Source organism: Catharus ustulatus, chromosome 22 (genome assembly GCF_009819885.2).
Source record: "Catharus ustulatus isolate bCatUst1 chromosome 22, bCatUst1.pri.v2, whole genome shotgun sequence".
NCBI classification, from domain to species: Eukaryota; Metazoa; Chordata; class Aves; order Passeriformes; family Turdidae; genus Catharus; species Catharus ustulatus.
The window spans coordinates 4074294-4093701 of record NC_046242.1 but is presented as its reverse complement, the minus strand read 5'-3'; the positions used below and the strand labels follow the sequence as shown (position 1 = coordinate 4093701).

The 19408-nt window shown below is 65.1% G+C and overlaps 2 protein-coding genes across 6 annotated transcripts; one reads left to right on the top strand and one right to left on the bottom strand.

Moving 5' to 3' along the window:
• Positions 1-569: 569 nt before the first annotated feature.
• On the top strand, positions 570-8699 carry ANKRD13B (ankyrin repeat domain 13B). 2 transcript variants are annotated; one of them, XM_042779901.1, is made up of 15 exons: positions 570-1081; positions 4413-4548; positions 4810-4934; positions 5010-5055; positions 5306-5449; positions 5540-5729; positions 5816-5882; positions 5966-6047; positions 6116-6180; positions 6261-6391; positions 6502-6659; positions 6736-6888; positions 7033-7193; positions 7378-7458; positions 7548-8699. In XM_042779901.1, the coding sequence occupies exons 1-15, from the start codon at positions 695-697 to the stop codon at positions 7773-7775; spliced, it is 2154 nt and encodes a 717-aa protein (XP_042635835.1). In that variant the 5' UTR covers positions 570-694; the 3' UTR covers positions 7776-8699. The 2 variants fall into 2 exon arrangements, with proteins under 2 accessions (XP_042635835.1, XP_032934148.2); XM_033078257.2 differs by having other exon boundaries at positions 927-1081; positions 7378-7454.
• Positions 8700-8801: 102 nt separating this feature from the next.
• CORO6 (coronin 6) lies at positions 8802-14819 on the bottom strand. 4 transcript variants are annotated; one of them, XM_033078261.1, is made up of 12 exons: positions 14766-14819; positions 12714-13037; positions 11996-12118; positions 11435-11564; positions 11174-11355; positions 10934-11053; positions 10603-10722; positions 10104-10208; positions 9871-10016; positions 9736-9793; positions 9425-9655; positions 8802-9316 (listed from the first exon to the last, which is right to left on the bottom strand). In XM_033078261.1, exons 2-12 carry the CDS (start codon positions 12909-12911, stop codon positions 9194-9196), a joined length of 1536 nt encoding a protein of 511 aa, XP_032934152.1. In that variant the 5' UTR covers positions 12912-13037; positions 14766-14819; the 3' UTR covers positions 8802-9193. The 4 variants fall into 4 exon arrangements, with proteins under 4 accessions (XP_032934152.1, XP_032934149.1, XP_032934151.1 ...); XM_033078258.1 differs by lacking the exon at positions 10603-10722; XM_033078260.1 differs by lacking the exon at positions 10603-10722 and having other exon boundaries at positions 8802-9313.
• Between the last annotated feature and the right edge of the window lie 4589 nt (positions 14820-19408).

The following is a 19408-nucleotide window of genomic DNA, read 5'->3' as shown; positions in this document are numbered from 1 at the left end:
GCAGGACCACACACCCCTTAGAATGCTCAACAGCGGATTTTGGGGGTGGGTGGAGGGATTGGAGACTATTGGGGTCTGCTCCCTACTGCGACCCTTGAAGCACTTGGACCAGAGGGACACCCCACAGAGCTGCGGGGGCCAGACCCCAGCGGGCGGCAGGGCAGTGTGGCCATCGTGTCCCCAGTCCCCAGCACCGTGGGGCAGGCGGGGTGACCTCACCGCGCTGCCGAGGAGGTGGCTCATGACGTCATGGGGCAGGGGGATGGGGGATGCTGTGCGGGGACAGGGGCGGGGGGATGCGACCACCGCCACCGCCACGGCTGAGCAGAGAATGCGCTCCCCCCACGGCAGGGTGGGAGCAGCGGGGTGGGGGGGCAGGAGCGCGGCGCCGGCAGAGGCCGGGGCGGCCGCAGAGGCCCAGCCTTGCATTGTTCTCGGGCGGCAGCCGGAAAACGCGACGCCCGCCCGGGAGAGACGCAGGCGGAAAAGGAAACGGGGCTGGGGGCCCGTGCCTGGTGCTGCGGGGGCGGGAGTGGGGGTCCCCCCTCAGCCCCCACCTGGTCCCCACCTGCCACCTTCACCCCTGCCCCACCGTGAGCTCGGGCCCGCTGCCCCGCTGGGGGAGCGGAGGTCAGCTGGGAGGGGGAAGACCAGCCTGGGAAAGGGGGGAATTTGGGGAGGATGCTGATTGCAAATGGGGTGTCCCTTTGCAGACCGCCCCCCCCGCGGGATCGGAGGCCGCGGTGATGGGCTGAGCGGTGCGGGAAGGGGGCGAGGAAAGAGGAGGGTGAGCATGAAGAAGAAGAAGGGGGTGATGCCGGGCAGGGCAACTACAAGTCCCATGAGGCCGGGCGGTGCGGGGGGGCCGGGGAAGCACCGGGCGGGAGGTGGCGGCCCGCCCCGCCCCGCGCCCCCCCGCCCCGCGCCGCCCCGCGCCGCGCCCGCCGCGCCGCTCCAGCATGCACGGAGGATGCTCGCGTCTTGCTCGGGCAGGAAGGGGCCGGAGGGCAGGTACCCGCTGCACTACCTCGTCTGGCACAACCGCGCCCGTGACCTGGACCGGGAGCTCAGCGCCAAGCAGGTGGGGCGGCGCGGGGACACTCCCGGCACGGCACGGCCCGGCCCGGCTCCGCTCGAGTCGGGCTGATGCAATGCTTGGGGCCGGGGTGAGGATGAGGATGGAGATGAAGGGGGTGATAAGGATGGGGTCGCTCTCTGCGCTGGCGGGGCTCTGGGGGTGCGGTGTGTGTCCCCAGCTGCACCCCGGGACTGTCCCCGCTGCCCCCGGGGCTGCCGCGGAGCGCTGGGTACCACCCGCGGGTCCCCTGCATCCTCCGGCACACGCAGCCCCGAGCATCCCTCCCTCCGCACGTGTCCCCAGCTCCCAGCTAGGCCTCTGCAGACCCCCGGCCCGCACCCCGCTGCTCAGGGTATTGCCACCCCCCTGGGGGTGCAGCCTTCAGCTCGCCACTCTCAGGCTGAGCCCCTCCGGGGGCGGGGGGACAAGGGCCCTGACGCTGCCGGGGTGCAGCCCCCCAGCCTCACAGGGGTTCTTCTCAGGGTGAGGGGACCCACTTTGTGCCTCAGCCTGGGAACCTCCCAGCAGCCCGGTGATGGAGCGGGGTGTGGGTTCTTCCCCGGCGGGTTCCCAGCCTCCCTCTCCCCCGTGGCGTTGCAATTCAGGTAATTAAAACCCAACCCCGAAGACGCAGAAAACCGCAGGCACTGGAGGGAGGCTGACGGGGAAGCTGTGCTGAGCATCCCCAGTCTCCCGGCTCGGGTCCCCAAACCCCAAGGCACGGAGGGCCATGCTGGATGGACCTGGTGGTGCATGAAACGGGGGTCATTGTGCCGCGAAGCTCCCGCCGGGATGCAGGCGATGGCTCCCGCCACACCCGTCTCCATTGTGGGGTCCGGCCGGAGGCTGCGCCAGCATCGCCCCGGTCTCCCACCCCATGGCCAGTGTTTTTATTTTCGTGCTGATTTGGGGTCAGTTTTCCCAGGAGCCCAGCGCGGCGGAGATCAAAGCTGAGCTCGGCAGACGCGGGGAGGTGGAGGGGCTGCGGGGGGGCCCTGACCCGTTCGCCTGCAGAGAGGCTCCAACCCTCCAGCCTGGGAAACAGAGGGGCTCTACCCTGGCCCCCGCTGGCATTTGGTGGGTGAGAGCAAAGCCAGCCATGTGTGCACCCCAGTGGTGCAGGAGGGGGGGCCCATGGGTGCTGCAGGCCAGACTCTGGGGCAGGTGAGGGCTTGGGGAAAGGAGATGAGGGCCAAGCCCAGGCTCCCTGCTCTGTCCAGGGCATCCAGGGACACGGCTCAGCCCTTATCCCTGCCAGAGCATCCCCCAGTAAGGGGTTGGGGCTGGTGCTGTGTGAAATGCTGGAGGCCAGGTGGCCCCCTGCCCAGGGCTCTGCCCTCCCTCTGCCTTGGGGACCCCCACAGGACAGTGGCTCCAGGTGCTGCCCCTCCTGAGTGCAGGTGTTTGGGGTTGGGGAGCACTGGGGCAGCTGAGAGCATTGTTCCTCTCCATGTCCTCATAAGGGCTCTGTGTCTGTCACCCCCAAATTGTCACCATGAGCTCCCATCCACACCTGCCTCCACAGGGGAGCAAGGGTCAGTGGGTCCCCTTGACAGGGGCATCAGGAGGATGTGGCAGGCAGTGACATGGAGCCTGTTGTGCCTGGACACCCCTCACTGCAGCCTGCCCCCTCAGGCGTGACAGGGACCCGGGGCTGCCCAGGGACAGCAGTGCCTGGCACCATCTTCCCGTGCTGGCTCAAGTCCCCTGTTACCACCCAGGAACAGGAGCTGGGGTTCTCCAACCCAGGGACAGCCCCAGTGGAGGGATGTGCTGTGCCACGTGCCAGGCTGGCACAGGAGGAGCGGCTGAGCCGCAGCTCTGCACTGCACCGCTGCCACCCCAAAGCCACCCCTGTCCCTGTCCCCATCCCCGGTGGGTGTCACAGCCCCAGGATGGGCAGCACTTGTCTATGCTGTGGTCCTCAAGCCAGAGCCAAGCCAACACCAGGGCTCAGGACTGAGCTCTTGCTGGCAAAATCTGGGTCACGCCGTGTCCCCTGGGGTGGCTCCAGCACCATGTCCCCACACTGGGGACCCTCAGCTGGGGCAGGGTTGCAGCTGGGGAGCCCCACTGAGCATGAAGTCCCCACCCCTAGCTAGGGGGTGATTGCCTTAATTAGAGTCGTTTCATTAGTGCAATTAAGAAGCAGCAGTCGCCTGGAGAGCATTGGAGCAGCACATCGACTCCCAGGGAACTGGGGACTGTTTAGCTCTGATGCTGTGGGCAAACTGGGGGGTCCCCTACATGATGAGTCCCTGGGGATGCTCACAGCCTGGGCAGGGATGGGAACGTCCCTGGGGCAGCAGGAATGCAGGACATGCACAGAGCAAGCAGGGATGTGCTGCAGGTGAGGCTCTGGGCACCAGGCAGCCCATGCTCCACCTCTACCCACACCCAAACACCTCTGACTGCCCCATCCCACCTGGCACCTTTGGGTCCTGCACCCCAGGTTTGTCCTCCTGAGAGTGGCCTCCCCAAAACCAATTATTTGGGGACTGCTCCACTGCCTCCTGCCCTGGCAGCATCTAAGTGCCCCTCTCTGGGCATAAAGCTTCTACCCCAACTGGGTGCTGGGGGCACAGAGGGTGCCCCACCTCCCCTGAGCCGTGTCCCCAGCTGGGCACGGGTGTGACGCTGCTTCCCACAGGGGGAGCAGGGCCCAGGGGTGCCCACCCGCCACCGCACGAGGGATTCCTCAGGGCTGGCTGCGTGCCAGGCTCCGGGTTTGGCACAAACAACGGCAGCCCCAGCGACGGCTCCCCAGGGCCCCGGGGATCCTTGGAGCAGGCGCTCCGCTCCCGCAGCCACCCGCCCCCGGCTCAGGCAGGGGAACACGTGCGCCCGCCGCAGCCCACGGCGCCCGCCGCGCTCCCGGCCCTGGCACAGGGGGGCTGCTGGCAGCTGCTGCCTGGCAACTGGGTACAACCCCCCCAGATCCCAGAGGTGGGGGCTTTTCTGGAGCTTGCAGCTGCGTTGAGATGTGCAGAACTCCGTGCATTGTGCCAGGGGCATCTGTGCCTCCCCAGTTCCATGCTGTGCCCCTGCTCTGTGGCTGCCTGGTGGGTGCAGCCCAGCCTGGCTGGGACAAGGTGTGTTGGGTGTTGGCAGCCACCACCACGCTCTCCATGCCGTCTCCATGGGCCTGGCAGTGACAGCAAGGAGAGGCTTCTGAGGTGCCTCTCTTGCAGGAGGTCAGGGGTGGGAATGCTCTCCCAAATACTGTCAAATGTTGGCTGCTTTCTGTGTCTGGGAGCTGCACATCTGTGGGAGAGCACTGGAGAGCAAGGTCTGGCCACCCCAGTACTCTCACAGCCTCATTCCTTCCTGGCAGGCCGACATCGAGCAGCTGGACCCCCGAGGACGCACTCCCCTGCACCTGGCCACCACGCTGGGCCACCTCGAGTGTGCCAGGGTGCTGCTGAAGCATGGCGCTGACGTGGGCAAGGAGAACCGCAGCGGATGGACAGGTGAGCCGGTGGCTGCTGCCCTCCTGTCTCCTGCAAGCTGCCCTGGCACATGGAGATGGGTGTGGGTGTGAGCATGGACACAGATGTGGACATGAACACGGGCATGGCACAGGCATGATCGTCTCACCCTGGTGCTGCCGCTCGCCAAGGCACTGCTGACATGGTGCTCTGTGCCTGTGGCTCCTGTGCAGTGTCCAACTCTGCAATGCCATGTGTGCCACACTGTGCCACGGCCCTGGACACTGCCCCTTTGCCCCACAGTCCTGCAGGAGGCTGTGAGCACCCGTGACCTGGAGCTGGTGCAGCTGGTGCTGCGCTACCGCGACTACCAGAGAGCCATCAAGCGCCTGGCCGGGATCCCCGTGCTGCTGGAGAAGCTGCGCAAGGTGCCTCCCTCGGCAGGGGCTGTGGGGGCTGGCTGTGGCCACGGGGCTCCCCTGACCCCTCTGTGCTCTCCACAGGCCCAGGACTTCTACGTGGAGATGAAGTGGGAGTTCACCAGCTGGGGTGAGCTCGGGGCACAGCGTGGCTAAGGGGGGGGGTGGGAATTTCCCAGCAGAGTCCCCCAGCCCCAGCATCCATCCCTAGCTCAGGGATCACCTTTCCCCTTGCCCCACAACACCCCAAGCTTGCAGACCCCCATCCTGCCAAGGCATCGCATTCCCCAGGCGTGTCCCCCACCCAACTCAGTGCTGGTAGCCCCTCTGAGGGTGCAGGTGGCCCCATCCCTGGCTGGGCTATTGGCATCTCTCCCCAGTGCCCCTGGTGTCCAAGATTTGCCCCAGCGACACCTACAAGGTGTGGAAGAGTGGCCAGAACCTGCGGGTGGACACCACACTGCTGGGCTTTGACCATATGACCTGGCAGCGGGGCAACCGCAGCTTTGTCTTCCGGGGACAAGGTGAGGTGACACTGGCGTGTCCCCCTCTCTGGGGAGTGGTGCTGGGTGACACGGTGGGGACCGTGGTTGTCCTGACCCCATTCCCTGCAGACAGCAGTGCGGTGGTGATGGAGATTGACCACGACAGGCGGGTGGTGTACTCAGAGACGCTGGCCCTGGCTGGCCACGACCAGGAGGTGCTGCTGGCTGCTGTGCAGCCCACCGAGGAGCAGGTGATGGGGCGGCTGACGGCCCCCGTCGTCACCACCCAGCTCGACACCAAGAACATCGCCTTCGAGAGGTGGGCTGGGGTGGCACCGAGCCCACCCCCGGGGGTGCTGGCACCCCGGGCTGTCCGAGCGAGCTCATGGTACCGTGTCACCCCAGGAACAAATCCGGGATCCTGGGATGGAGGAGCGAGAAGACGGAAATGGTGAATGGGTATGAGGCCAAGGTGAGGGGCAGGGAGTTTGGCTGCCCAGGGGGTGTGGTTGGTTGCAGCTGTGAGGTGCTCACCTCTGCCCCCTCCTTGTCCAGGTCTATGGTGCTTCTAACGTGGAGCTGATCACACGGACACGGACCGAGCACCTCTCAGACCAGCACAAGGGCAAGAGCAAAGGTGGAGCCAGCACGGGCTGGGTGGGCAGGGCTCCCCCGGCTCTGCCCTCACCCCCTCCTCTCCCACAGGCTGTAAGACCCCCCTGCAATCCTTCCTGGGCATCGCTGAGCAGCACGTGGGGCCCAACAATGGGGTGAGTGTCTCAGGGGTCGGAGGGGGTGGCCCTGCAGTCAGACCTCCCCTCTCACCCCACGGGGCTGTCCCCCCGTGCAGACGCTGATCACGCAGACACTGAGCCACGCCAACCCCACTGCCATCACCCCTGAGGAGTACTTCAACCCCAACTTCGAGCTGGGCAACCGGGACATGGGACGGCCCATGGAGCTGACCACCAAGACACAGAAGTGAGAGGGGGAGCAGCAGACAGGGGCTCCCTGTGTCCCCACCTCCCCTGCTGCAGAGCTCGGGGGTGGGGACAGGTGCGGGTCCCCAGCCCAACGCCTGTCCCTGGCAGGTTCAAGGCGAAGCTGTGGCTGTGTGAGGACCACCCCCTGTCCCTCTGCGAGCAGGTTGCCCCCATCATCGACCTCATGGCAATAAGCAACGCGCTCTTCGCCAAGCTGCGGGACTTCATCACCCTGCGCCTCCCGCCCGGCTTCCCCGTCAAGATTGGTACGGATTGGGCTCTGCTGCTGACCTGGCTGGCACAGCCAGCTTCCCTCCTTGCTTTTTTTCCCTTTTCCTGCAGAAATCCCTATCTTCCATATCCTCAATGCCCGAATAACCTTCGGGAACCTCAATGGGTGTGACGAGCCAGTCAGCTCCCTGCGGCACAGCCCCAGCAGCGAGGCCCCCTCACCCAGCAGCGACTCCTCCAGCGTCAGCAGCTCCAGCTCCCTCAGTATGTGGGGGGGGCATGGTGAGGTGGGAAGGGGTCCCAGCGGGGCCAGGGGTCACAGCAGGGTAAGGGACACACGACTGGCATGGTGGAGGAGGAGGGGGACCCACAGGGTGTTCAGCCAGGCCAGCTCTGGTCTCCCCACAGCCTCGTGCCGGGCGTGTGAGATGGACCCGGCGCTGTTCGAGGTGCCCCGGGGGTACAGCGTGGTGGGCACCCACCAGGACGCCCTGAGGGAGGATGAGGATGACCTGCTGCAGTTTGCCATCCAGCAGAGCCTGCTGGAAGCGGGCAGTGAGTATGACCAGGTGGGCACTGCCACCCCCTCACCTCTTCCCCTGGCTGAGGGACCCCACTGCCAATCCAGCTGGGATCCCCACTCGCCCCACCTCTCCCCATCCCTGCATCCCACGATTGGGGGTCAGAGTTCATGCTGGAGGGGCTGATTTTTGGGGTGCCACCTTCCAAGCACCCCTCTATCCCCGGCCACAGGTGACCATTTGGGAAGCGCTGACCAACAGCAAGCCGGGCACCCACCCCATGTCGCACGAGGGCCGCCGGGGAGACAGGTTGGTAAGGTCTGGGCAGCCCCCCTGGGGGGAGTGGGTGTGGGTGCCACGGAGCCACGAGGACCCCACTGAGCCCCTACCTACTGCCCCCAGGACTCCCCAGCACACGGCATCCCCGCGTCCCCCCGTGGCCCCGGCGCCGGGGGGTGGCCGGGGGCCCAGCGCGCTGTTCCCCAGCTACGCCGAGCAGCTGCGCCTGGCCATGGCGCTGTCAGCACGGGAGCAGGAGGAAGCGGAGCGCCGGACACGCCAGGAGGAGGAGGATCTGCAGCGGATCCTGCAGCTCTCGCTGACGGAGAAGTGACCCCGTACCCGCACTGAGCCCCTCGCTCACCCCAGTGGGGATGGGGACACGGCTGGCGCTGTGTCTAGGGGCGCAGAGGGGGAGCGGTGTGGGGGGAGCTGGTCCAAGAACTGCGGAGGGCAAATGGGGAAGGGGGGAGCAGGGTCTGGCCCTTGGAGAGCATCCCCAGAGCTGGGGCAGTGTTGGGGTGAGGTGGGGGCACCCCAGAGCAGCACAGGGTTGGGGTGGCAGGGAGCAGGGAGGGCAACTCCACGGACTGTACCCCTTCTCCAGGACAGCCCTACTACCCCAGCCACCCTTTGGGGTGCTGCTCGGCCCCTCACCCCAGGAAGGTGGTGGGGGGCACATCCTGCCCCGGATGGGTGGGCTTCCATTTGCATGGGGTCCCGGGGTGCCCCCAGAGCCGGGGGGCTCTGCCCAGCTCCCTCTTCCCCCCCTGCCCAGGCGCTACCAAGTGCACTTACCCGGGAGCTGCTCTGCCTGCCAGCAGGGGTGGGGGCTCAGCCCTGCTGTACCCCACAGCCGGCGAGGGGCTGCACAGCCGCCCCCCATGGCACGGGGACTGCTGGGGCAGCTGAAGGGGTGCCTGAGAAGGGCAGCCCGGTGTCACCCCCCTTACCCCTGCTCGCACCCCTCCACCCTGCTCGGATGCCCCCCCTTGGCAGCGCTGCACCCCCTCGTCCCGGGCACTGACCCCGAGAGAAACCTTACGTCAAATGGTGCTAACCCCGGCCCCCTGCCCCGGCTGCTCCCCCTTTGCACACGGGGGGCCGGGGGCTGCGGGGTGGGGGGGGCTGGGCTCGCTCCCCTGGGACTTTTCATAGCTGGTGCCCCTCCCTCCACCCAGCCGTGCACCCCACAGCAACATCTGGGCCAGCGCCGGGGGAGCCTGAGCAGCTCCGACCACGGCCAACACCAATAAATGCTCTTTAATGTTTGTCTCTCTCGGCCTCCCTCTGCCTGTGCCGGGGGTCCGCAGGCAGTGGGGTGCAGGCAGCACCCCTGGCACGGTGGTCCCTCATCCCCGGTACCTGCCACGCAGCCACGGGTGGCTGAGCCCTTTATTAAAGGGGTCCAGGAGCAAAGAGCCGGTTGGGAGCACCCGCCGAGGGGCCGATGGGGCAGGGGGAGGTGAGGGGTGATGGGTGGGGGTGTAGCACCGTACACAAGCACATCCTGGCCGGGGGGGCCGGCAGCTCCCTGTGCTGGGAGGCTGCTGGTGCCCAGCGTGCAGGTCCCTGCGGAGGGATGCTCGGCAGCCCCAGCCTGTGAGCGCTGAAGCAGGAGCAGGATGCAACTGATGCCAGCAGCTCCCTGCCCCCTCGGCTCCTGGGGAAAGAACACGGCTCCGGGCTCCTGCCCAAGGTGGGGACTCGGCTTTAATCCCCGGGAGGCCGGGGCAGTCCTGGCCCTGCCCGTGGTCGTGGCCACCACGCTAGTCCGTGCCGTTGGTGAACTGGCAGAGTTTGTTCTCCAGGTCGCAGATGCGTTTCTCCTGCGCTTGGACCATCTCCTTCAGGGCACGGATCTCCTCCAGCACCTCCTCCAAGGCTGGCTGCTGCAGGGAGGGGGGACACACAGGGTCACCCATGAGTCTGGCCCCTCTCACCCCACCCCAGGGCAGGGGGACAGCCCTGCTGCCACGTCCCTATCCCCAGACACTCACAGAGAAGTCAGAGTCGCAGGTGGAGTGGCTGCGTCGGGGGCCTGGTGGGGGTTTGCTGTCCAGGATGTTCTTCTTGACCACCTTCAGCTCCCGGTTCTTGATGGGGACGTACCCATCCCGCAGCGAGATGAGGATGGGCTCTGCGTCCTTCCCCGACAGCCACTCATCAGCCTCCAGGGCCGGCTCGGGGCCTGGCGTGTCGGGGTAAAGGTCATCCTGGAAGAGGTCTGACTGCGGGAGGGAGAGGGACCATGGTGAGATGTGGGGTGTCCCCCCCAGGCCCCCATCTCCCCTGGGACCCCCAGGCTCACCTTGCGTGGCACCGTCATGACAATGGGCTCGCACTTGCGCTCGTGCAGCTTGAAGAACCTGCATGGGGCACAGGCAGTCAGGGCCCAGCTGACCCCCTGGCCCCTCTGGCTCCCCACAGCCCCCTTGGCTCTCACCTGGCGATCTCACACTTGCTGACATCCAGCCCACGCTTGGGCATGAAGCCCATGCCCCGCTGGGGCTCCTTGCTGCTGTAGGTGTTCAGGTAGTGCACGTAGGGCGCCTCGTCCGTGATCTCAAAGTACCGGATGCTGCTGTCACCCTGCAGGGGTGGGGACAGGGGTCAGGAGCCCTGGCACCCTCAGGGACAGGGTGGGATGGGGGGTGCACCCCGGGGAGGGGGGGTTACCTTCCCGCAGAGGTAGACGATGCTGGAATCGGCGTCGTAGAAAGGCAGCAGGACCCCATTGCTCGTGTCCATCTCTTGCAGGGCAATGGGCTCCTCAAAGTTTTTCTGTGGGGCCGGAGCAGTGGGGGAGGAGTGTGAGCAGTGACCCCAAACCCCTCACCCTGGTTAGTCACACACATTAGCCACGGCACACTGGGGGACAGGGCTTGTCCCCTCCGGGGCACACAACCCCCCGGGCAGGCAGCTTGGCATGCCCCCACCAGCCCCCACCCCACTCCTGTTTACCTGCAGGGCTGGTACCCCCAGCCTGGCTGAACCCCCTTCCCCAGCACTCCCCCTGCCTCCCACCCCCTCCCCATCCAGCACAGCACGGCACACTTGGGAACTTGGCCTCTTTTGGGAGGGGGATGCAGCAGACAGCCCATCCTGGGGCAGGGGGGTTGGCAGGGGGTCTGGGGGGGCCAAGTTCCCAGGGCAGCACTCCATGCGGCCTCGTTACCGGGTCCCACAAGCCCAGCTCCCGCTGGCTCATTCTGGTAAAGCCCGTGGTAAAGATGTGTCCTTCCCGTGTGAAGATGGCCCGCACGGGCCTCAGCCCTTCGTGGGGGGCAAACCTCTCCTGGGGGGAGGGGGAGACAGTCAGCACGGGGCATGGGAAGGGGGAAAACGGAGGGGGTCCGGATCTGTCCCCCAAACCGCCGTCGAGTCTATTCCATGATGCTCCCCGGGCACACACACTGCCAGAGAGTTCCCCTGGCACCCTGAGCGTTCCTGGCTGGGCTGAGATCTGTGAGACTGGCGCTGGCCAGGCTGGAGCTGCTGTCTCGTACCAGGTCCCAGAGGCCCAGCTGCCGCTCGCTCATCCTGCTGAAGCCCGTGGTGAAGATCTTGCCATCGGCCACGAAGATGGCGCGGATGGGGCGGGTGCCGTCGTGCGGTTTGGTTTTCTCCTGCGCCGGCGTTAGCGGGTTAAATCAAACACAGAGACGCGCGGTGCGGGGTTAGTAGGGTCAGGCAGGCACTGGGGGCACCCCGAGGTGGGACAGGGGGGACACAGCAAGGGCACTCACCGCTATGATCTGCTGCTTGCGGGGGTCGATGACACGGACCTTCTTGTCCTTGCAGGTGGTGACGAGGAGGCTGCCGTTGCGGTTCCAGCCCACGTTGTAGATGAGGTCGGTGTGCATGTCATCCAGAGCCAGTAGCATCTCCCCAGTCCCCACATTCCAGAGGATCACCAGGTTGTCACAGCCTGCAGGGACCGAGGGGGCAGAGCTGTCACCCCACGGATCTCCCGTGACCCTGGGGAGGGTGACCCGGGACCCCCTTACCTGCGCTGAGCAGGACGTTGCGGGCCGTGGGGTGCCAGGAGATGATGCTCACCCGCTTGGAGTGTCCCTCCAGTGTCACCACGGGCTCCGTGATGTTGCGCACGGGGACATAGTCGGGGATCTGCCACACCTGGTGGGGAAGGAGAGCAGGGCATTGGGGATCACCCCGTGTGTGAGCACTAAGCGGATCAGGGCCTCCGAGCCAATTAACCTCATCATTAATCACAGCTCAGCCTGCGGGGAGGGTGGTGAGGGGACACCAGAAGCGCCTCCATCCTGGGGTGCATCCCCAGCATTTGGGGTGCTGGTGGGCACAGGGAGGGGGGCACGGCTGGGGTGCAGCTCTCCCCCAGCTTTTCCTGCATGCTGAGTCGCCAGGGAGGGTATATTTAGCACAAACTGCTGCATCATGGAGCGAGCAGCCGCCGCCAGCGCGAACGCATGGCACTGGGGCTAAAAATAGGCCAGTGACACTTCACAGGCGGCAAGGAGGGGGGGGATGCTCTGCATCGCTCCCCCAGCACCCTCCACCCTCCCTCTGCACAGGGCCCAGCCCCTCACCATGACGGTGGTGTCCTCCGAGGCGCTGGCGATGACGTTGTCGTTGTGGGGACACCAGTCGATGTCCAGCACGGGCGCCGTGTGCCCCGTGACCAGCGGGTGGTTCTTGTCCACCCGTCCTGTCTGCAATGGTGAAGGGTTGGGGTGAGGCCCCCAGGAGAGACCCTGCCAGGTACCCCCCAAAGCCCAGCCTGGCCACCACGTGGGGTTGTGGGACAAATGGGGACATGCAGGGGATTTGGGTGGTGGCCAGAGGTTTGCACCTGCCTTGAAGGGGGAAACTGAGGCACATGGGCAAATGGGGCTCAGCTGGCACAAGGCCTCATAGGGACACAGAGGGGAATGATGTGAGCCAGGAGAGGCTGTTTTGTGTCTGCTCTGATGGCTCTGGGGACCCTCTCCCAGTCTCTCTGCCAGGGCTGGCAGGGCAGACTCTCACTCCACTGGGTGCTGCTCCCTGGGCACGCCGTGCCCCCAGGGAATTGGGGCTGGGGACAAGGCAGCTGGGGGTCTCCCAGATCACCTCGGTTCTCCCAGGGATGTCACCCTCGGTGGGTGCTGAGGATCATCCAGTTATTCTGCCCTGAGCCCCCACATGAGGAGGGGGTGTTGGGGCAAAGCTGGGGGTTTCTGCAGCTCCCTGAAAGCAAAACCCATCACCGTGTTCCCCCCGACATATCTCAGCAGTGTGGCCAAACCCCAGCATCACCCCACTCACCTTGGCAAGGGGCAGGACAATGAAGGCCCCGCCACCACCAGACTCCACAATGATGGCCACAAACTTGGGGTTGACGGCGCAGAAGGAGCTGTCACATGTCACCTTGGACACACGGATGTCCTCGTACATCTGGTCTGCCTTCACCGGCTGCCCGAACACGTGCCGGAACTTGCTCTGGCGCACCACGCGGCGGCTCATGGCTGGGGGGACAGGGTCAGGCCACCACCTCCCCTCCCTGGCACAGCTGCAGGGGTTCTGCTCCCCTCAGGCCTCGTTCTCCGAGAGACTTCTCCTACTCTGGGCACAGCAGGAAGCCTGGGAACACTGAGGTGGCGAGGGATGAGGATGTGAGATGGTGCCTGATGTGGCCCTGAGCCCACATCAGGGAGCAGGGGAAGCCCTTGTGCAGGGATGTGGGGGTGCTGCAGGTGCCGGGGACTGCCAGCTGGTGGCCAGAGCCACTTCACAAGGGGCAGGGACTGGCCATGTCATAACACACAGCTGTGCTGTGCCCCAAAGCTGTGCCATGCCCCAAAGCTGTGCCATGCCCCGTGGCTGTGCTGCACCCCACTCTGTGCTATGCCCCGTGGCTGGCACTGGGGTGGGCACATGAGCTGCTGCAGCAGAGTAGCACCACAGAGAGGATTTTGGGGTGGACATAAAGGCGCCATGCACCAGATCACAGCTGCATCAGTGGCCTGAGTTGCCTGGTTTGACCCAACAGCCGAGAGGAGGGCTGTGCCTCCAGAGCTGCCTGCTGGTGGCTCCCTCCATGGATCCCTGTCCCATGGCACGGATCCCTGCCACCCACTCTGCACCCCCGCCTGGGTAAGGGCTGGTGCTGGCACAGACACACAGCCTCACGGGCACACTGGGGTGTGGTGGAGCCCCCTCCGTGGCCCCAGTGGGGTCTCTAGCCCTCAGCCACAGCTGGGCATGATGCCTACAGTCACCCATCTCCTCCCCACAGCCTGTGCCGCTCCTGGGACCTGCCCCAGGGGCAGACCGACACACTCAGGACCACAAAACCATTGGGGCTCTGCAGCTCGCATGAGCCACTGGCTACCGGGAAATCCCCTGTGCTCTTCTGGATACACAACCATTGTCAAGGAGCCACATCCAGCCACCAAACCACCAGGAACCCCTGTCCCCAGCCCTCAGAGCCGGTGTGGGCAGAGGCAGGAGCAGATCTGCTCCTCCATGTCCCAGCCGCTGGATTCTGTGTAGGGCACATGCAGTGTCCTGCCAAACCACCTCTGCCCAGTCCCTGAGTGTCCCCGGAGTCCTCACGGCACTTCAGCATCATCCCTGGCTTGGCTGAACGGGTTGGAGCTGAGCGCTAAGGAGCACAGAGCCCGGCTACCAAGCGGGGCTGGACAACGACACTGCTGGTGTCACCCCCGGTGTCGAGCATGGTCCCCAGCCCCGGGGAGGAGCGATTTGGCTCCGTGGGGATGCTCTCGCAGCACCTCAACCATTGCCGGTGGGAGAGAGCCCGGGGTGCCAGCATGCAGAGAGGGAAGGGACGGCCTGGCTGGGCGGGCAGGGCGCAGGCAGGGGCTGGGGTGCAGGTGGGGGCAGATGCGGTGCAGGCAGAGTTGAGCAGGGTGCAGGCAAGGTGTAGGGTGCAGGAGGGGTTGGTAGGAGCAGGTGGGGCGCTGGCAAGGTGCAGGCAGGGCTGAACAGGGTGCAGGTGCGGGCAGGAGAGCTGGGTGGGGTGCAGGCAGGGCGCAAGCGGGGTCGGATGGGGCGCTGGCAAAGAGAGGTGGGGTGCAGGTGGGGTGCAGGCAGACACGGGCAGGGTGCAGGCAGGATACAGGCAGGATACAGGCAGGACAACCCCGCTCCCCGCTCCCCGGCCGTGCCATTACGTTGCCACAATTGAATCCGCAGCGACTGCTCGGGAACGACCAGAGGTCACTGTCCAAATATAGCCATCTCCGCCGGCGGGCGGCGAGGGGCCGGGGCCCGGGGGGCTCAGCCCCGCTCCCCGCGTCCCCCCGTCCCTCCCCACCGCGCTCCCGCCGCCCCCGCCCCGCGCCCGGCTCCCACCTGCGCTCGGCGGCTCCTCCGCGCCCGGGCGCGCCCGGCTCCGCGCTGCGCCCCGCTCGGCTCCGCTCCGCCCGCTCCGGCCGCGCTCAGCCCCGCTCCGCTCCCCCCGGCCCGGCCCGGCCCCGCTCGGCTCCGCTCCGCCCGGCCCCGCTGGGCTCGGCTCGGCTGGGCTCGGCTCGGCCCCGCGCGGTGCCGCTGCCGCAGAGAACAGCTGAGCCGAGCCGGGCGCCGGGGCCGGCACAGCCCCCCCGCGGCGGGCACCGGAGGGGAGGGGAGGGGGGGCCCGGCCCGGCCCCGCCTGCCCCCGCACCCTGCCCGGCCCCCCGCTCTGCCCGCGGGGTCGGGGGCAGCTCCGGCACGGCCGCACCCCCGCTCCCACCCCAAAAGCGGGGGGGTCCCAAGGGTGCCCGGAGCCCCTCGGCGCGGGGCGTGGGAGCCGCTCGGGCTGGGAGATGGGGGCAGGAAAAGCCCCCTGAGCCTTTCTGAAGTATTGGGAGAAACCGAGGGGCGGGGCATCACCCCGGGGGTCACTTCTGCACGGGGCTGTGAGCCTGAGATGGGTCCCCCCACAGCCCGGGGCCAGCCCAGCCCCACAGGGACCGTGGCCATGGGCTGCCCCTGAGGCTCCCAACACTCACAGCATCCCACAGGGTCCTCCACCCCACCAGGAGAAAGGGGTCTGCAAGCCCACCTCAGCCCCAGCCCTGCAGGATGGTCACAGGCACATCCAGAAAACAGATTTGGGATTTAGTGAAGTCCAGCCCTGCAGGGATGCCCCGGTCCAAGGGATTAAGGGATTGTAGGGCTCGGGGACCAGAGGGAGGGGAGCAGCGGTTCCTGGAAAGGCAGCAAAGCCCTGGACCCTACAAGGGCACCGTGTGGAGCTGGATGAGCATTGGCTGAGCGGGCAGGAGGGGGCAGCTGGCAAAAAGGCAGGGAAGAGGTGACATCCTTGTTTGCCCAGCCAAGGGGTGACAGGGAGGGAGGGGGCTGCAGAGGCACCCCTTGCTCGCCCTGTCCCACCACGGTCCTGGCTCATTCCGTGTTTGGGGATGGAGCAAGCGCCGTGTCGTGTGTCCTTAACTCCAAGATACATCCCCAGCAAGGAAAGGCCCTGGGGAACCTTTCCCAGATGGTGCTGGGGGGAGCAGGAAGGGATGGGGCACCCCAGAGACACTGCCAGACCCACAGTGACAGCACTGCAGTGACAGCCCTGCCACCCTGGCCTCACACCCTGGTGTCGGCTCAGTTCTGGTCTGGTGGGAAGCTCCATGGATGGTGAGGCTCAGCCCAGGGAATCTTGGCTTTCTCCTCAAGTCTCTTGCTCACAGCAAGGCCACAGAGACCCTTGCACTGCCTTTCTTCCACAACGGAGCAAAACCAAAACCTGGGACAGGTTCTCCAGTGTTCAGCTAAAACCTCACATTCCCCTTGGAGCTTAAACCCAGGACTCTCCTCACAGCTCCTGTGTCTGCAGCAGTGCCAGGGCACCTGCAGCATCCTGACATTTTAAATACACGACCGCTGGAATCTTCCCTGCAACTGCAGCGAGATCTGGAAGCACCTCTTGCTCGGAAGTACTGCTCCATCACTTGGGATAGGATGGGGCCACCCACGAGAGGGAACAACCCCCTCTGGATTTCCAGATCCCCACTGCCACCCCATGTTCTGAGAACAGCAGAGATCCTTCACCGCCAGCCCCGATCCCAAACAGGAAGCTACACACCTTTGTCATCTTCAAAATAAAACTTTTATTCATTCGGTAACAAGAACATTGAATCTGCACATCAGTGCACAAGTTCACATTTAAAAACAGCTGAGCACATCGGTCATAAAGTCTTTAGGGGGGAAGGGGACAATCCCAGCCACCAAGGAAGATCCAGGAGGGGCAGACAGAATCGCTCTCCTCCCTGATTCGCAACCCCACCGCCAGCTGCTCGGCCCTGGACAATCCCTACAAACCAGCGCACGGACGTCACATCTCCATAAAGGAAATTAAAAGGCACTGGCACCTTCTCTCGTGCCAACAGAGATGTCTGCAGCGCGGGCGGGCTGTTCGCACCTCTGGCAGCACCGCAGCACAGGCACCGAGCCCTGCAGCAGCCCGGACCCTCCTGTGCCAGGCCAGCGCCTGCCGCTGCCCCCCACCACGGGCTCGGGGCCCTCCCTTGGGGAGCAGTGTGGGGTTTGTGTGGAGCCAGGACCGGGTTAAGGCGGGGAGCAGGGCCCTGCGGTGAGTATGGCTTCCTCCTGCCAGAGCTGCCAGGCTCCTGCAGCCCCCGGCAGGTGCAGCGCCCCTTCGGCCACCGATTCCCAGCTCGCTCCTCCCAGGAGGTCCCCGGAGCAGCCGGAGGTGGGGCGGGATCCCTTCCACCAGCCCTTTGCTGGCAGAGGGACACGGAGCTAATCCCTGCTCCGATTAAACATCCAAGTGACCCAGAGAAGCGTTGTCACCTCCTGCCACCCGCTGGGACCGTGCCCCCAGGAAAGGGCCGAGAGGGGAGAGATTTGTACAGGTCACAACTCCTCAAGCAGACCGGACACACACTCACACACGCAGCACCCACACACACACACCACCGAGTGCAACAGAACGCAGTGTAGAACCAGTTTCACACACGCAGTCCGTCTGTGCAAGGCTCACACGTTACAGTACGGCCGGGACGGGGCAGCGATGGCTGGGATATTGTACAGGAGTCAATGTAAACAATAAAGCGTCCTCCGAGAGGCTTCGCCGGAGACCAAAGAACAGTTGCTTTGTACAAAAATGCCCTTAAAACAACACGTTTCTCCCAAACCCCCTCTACCCGCGAGGCTCGTCAGCTGCTGAGCACCCTGCAGGCGCTGCTGCTCCCCGTAGTGCTCAGCAGGGCACAAGAAGCTCTCATGGGGTGGCGACAGGAACCAGGAGAGAGTCACCACCCTCCCACGAGCCACCAGCATAGAGAAGGGACAATTGTCCCCAGCAAAGACCTCTGATGCCAAGGGCTTGGTGGCTTCGTTGCCCAGACACTGGAAAAGGAGGTCCATACCCCTCCAGTCTGTCCCCTTCCTGCCATCCTGCTCAGAGCCTCCAGACCTCCAAGGCCTTCATCACTCTGCAAGAGAACCACCTTTCCCGACTCCCTCTGCCTGCCCACAGCCTCCTCAGAGAAAAACCAGTTGTGCTGGGCCAGAGCCAAGGACAAGGGGACAGCAAAGCACCTCCCTGCAGGGGCCTCTGCCCCTCTGCTGCTCTCCCCAGCTGAAGCACCCGGAGAGCAGCTGAGCATTGGAAGGAAGCAGCATTTCTGGTCTGCAATGAAGACCCTTCCCAGAGGACATTTCTCCTGAGATCAAGCTGGGCAAAGAAACACGATCCTTTTCCTCCTCCTCCTGCCTTCCCAAGGGAAAAAATTCTACACAGGGCTTTTCCCTCCCCAGCAGATCCTTGTCACCAGGACATGCTGCCAGCCAAGCATGCACCCTGCAGTGCAAGGCAGGCTGGTGGCAACCAGTCCCTTCCACCCGCGGAGGGGCAGGCAGGCACGTCCTTGGGGTCAGCATGGTGGGCAGTGGGGCCTGATGAAGCTTGTGGGGGAGGCAAGGACTGAACCTGTCCTTCTCCTGATGACATGAGCCTCTTGGCCTTTCCAGTGTCTGCCCTGCTCCAGAGCCAGCTGGAGCGGGCTAGGAGAAGCCACATGTCCCAAAGAAGTATCTGGCCTCCTGGGCCAGGGGCTTGGGTGACTGAAATGGCCTGGGATGACGTGCTGCTTGACCCAGGACAGGGCTGTGCTCCAGCACAGGGGTAACAACCCCCTGCCAGAGTTCAGGAGAGGGAGGGACAGCGCTCATGGCTGCTGCAGCACAGACAGACTCACAGACCTTGTCCAGGCTGCAGGGCAGCACAGGAGGGCCCCTGGGGGCTACAGGGGGGCAGCAAGGTGGCATTACCTTGCCAACCAGCTGTGGGCTGAGGATACCTCACACCCCTTCCCCAGGGCAGGCACATGCTGCTTCCCAATACTCCAGAGCACTCCAGTGCTGTGGGCTCCTGTGCAGCTCAAGAGGAGTTTGTCCCATCTGAGCCTGCAAGGCTCTGCAGCTTCAGGGCTGCTTTCTAGGCATGGGTTGGGCTGCTGCTCCTCCCACACCATGTCCTCTCCATGCCGGGCTTCAGCAGCCCGAGCCATTCTGCATCTTCCCTTTGCTTTGCTCCTCCCCAGAGGGCAGGTCTGGGCCTCAGCCAAGCACCAGCTCAGGCAGGACCTGCCACGGGACTGTGGACAAGACCCAGAGCTCCCCTTGGCCTTTCCCTCTGCTCCTACAGCACAGGGACAACTTGCTGATGCACACAGCTAGAAATGAGGAGCTTTGATTTAGCCAAACTGCTCAGAAACCACAGAATAATTTGCTGAAATTTGGAGCACAGCCTTCACACACAGTTTCTCCAGGGAAGCAAGAACCTGCAGAATGGCTGGGAGCAGCCAAAGGCTTTTCCACATCCACCTGGCACTCCTGGAACCCAGCTCCAAGCAGGAAGGAGATGGGCAGACACACAGTGCCCCTCCCACAGTGGGATAAAGGGGGTTCACACAGGACTGGAGGAGAAGAGACACATTTGGCATCGAGGCTCACTTTTGGAAAGGGAAGACAGCTTA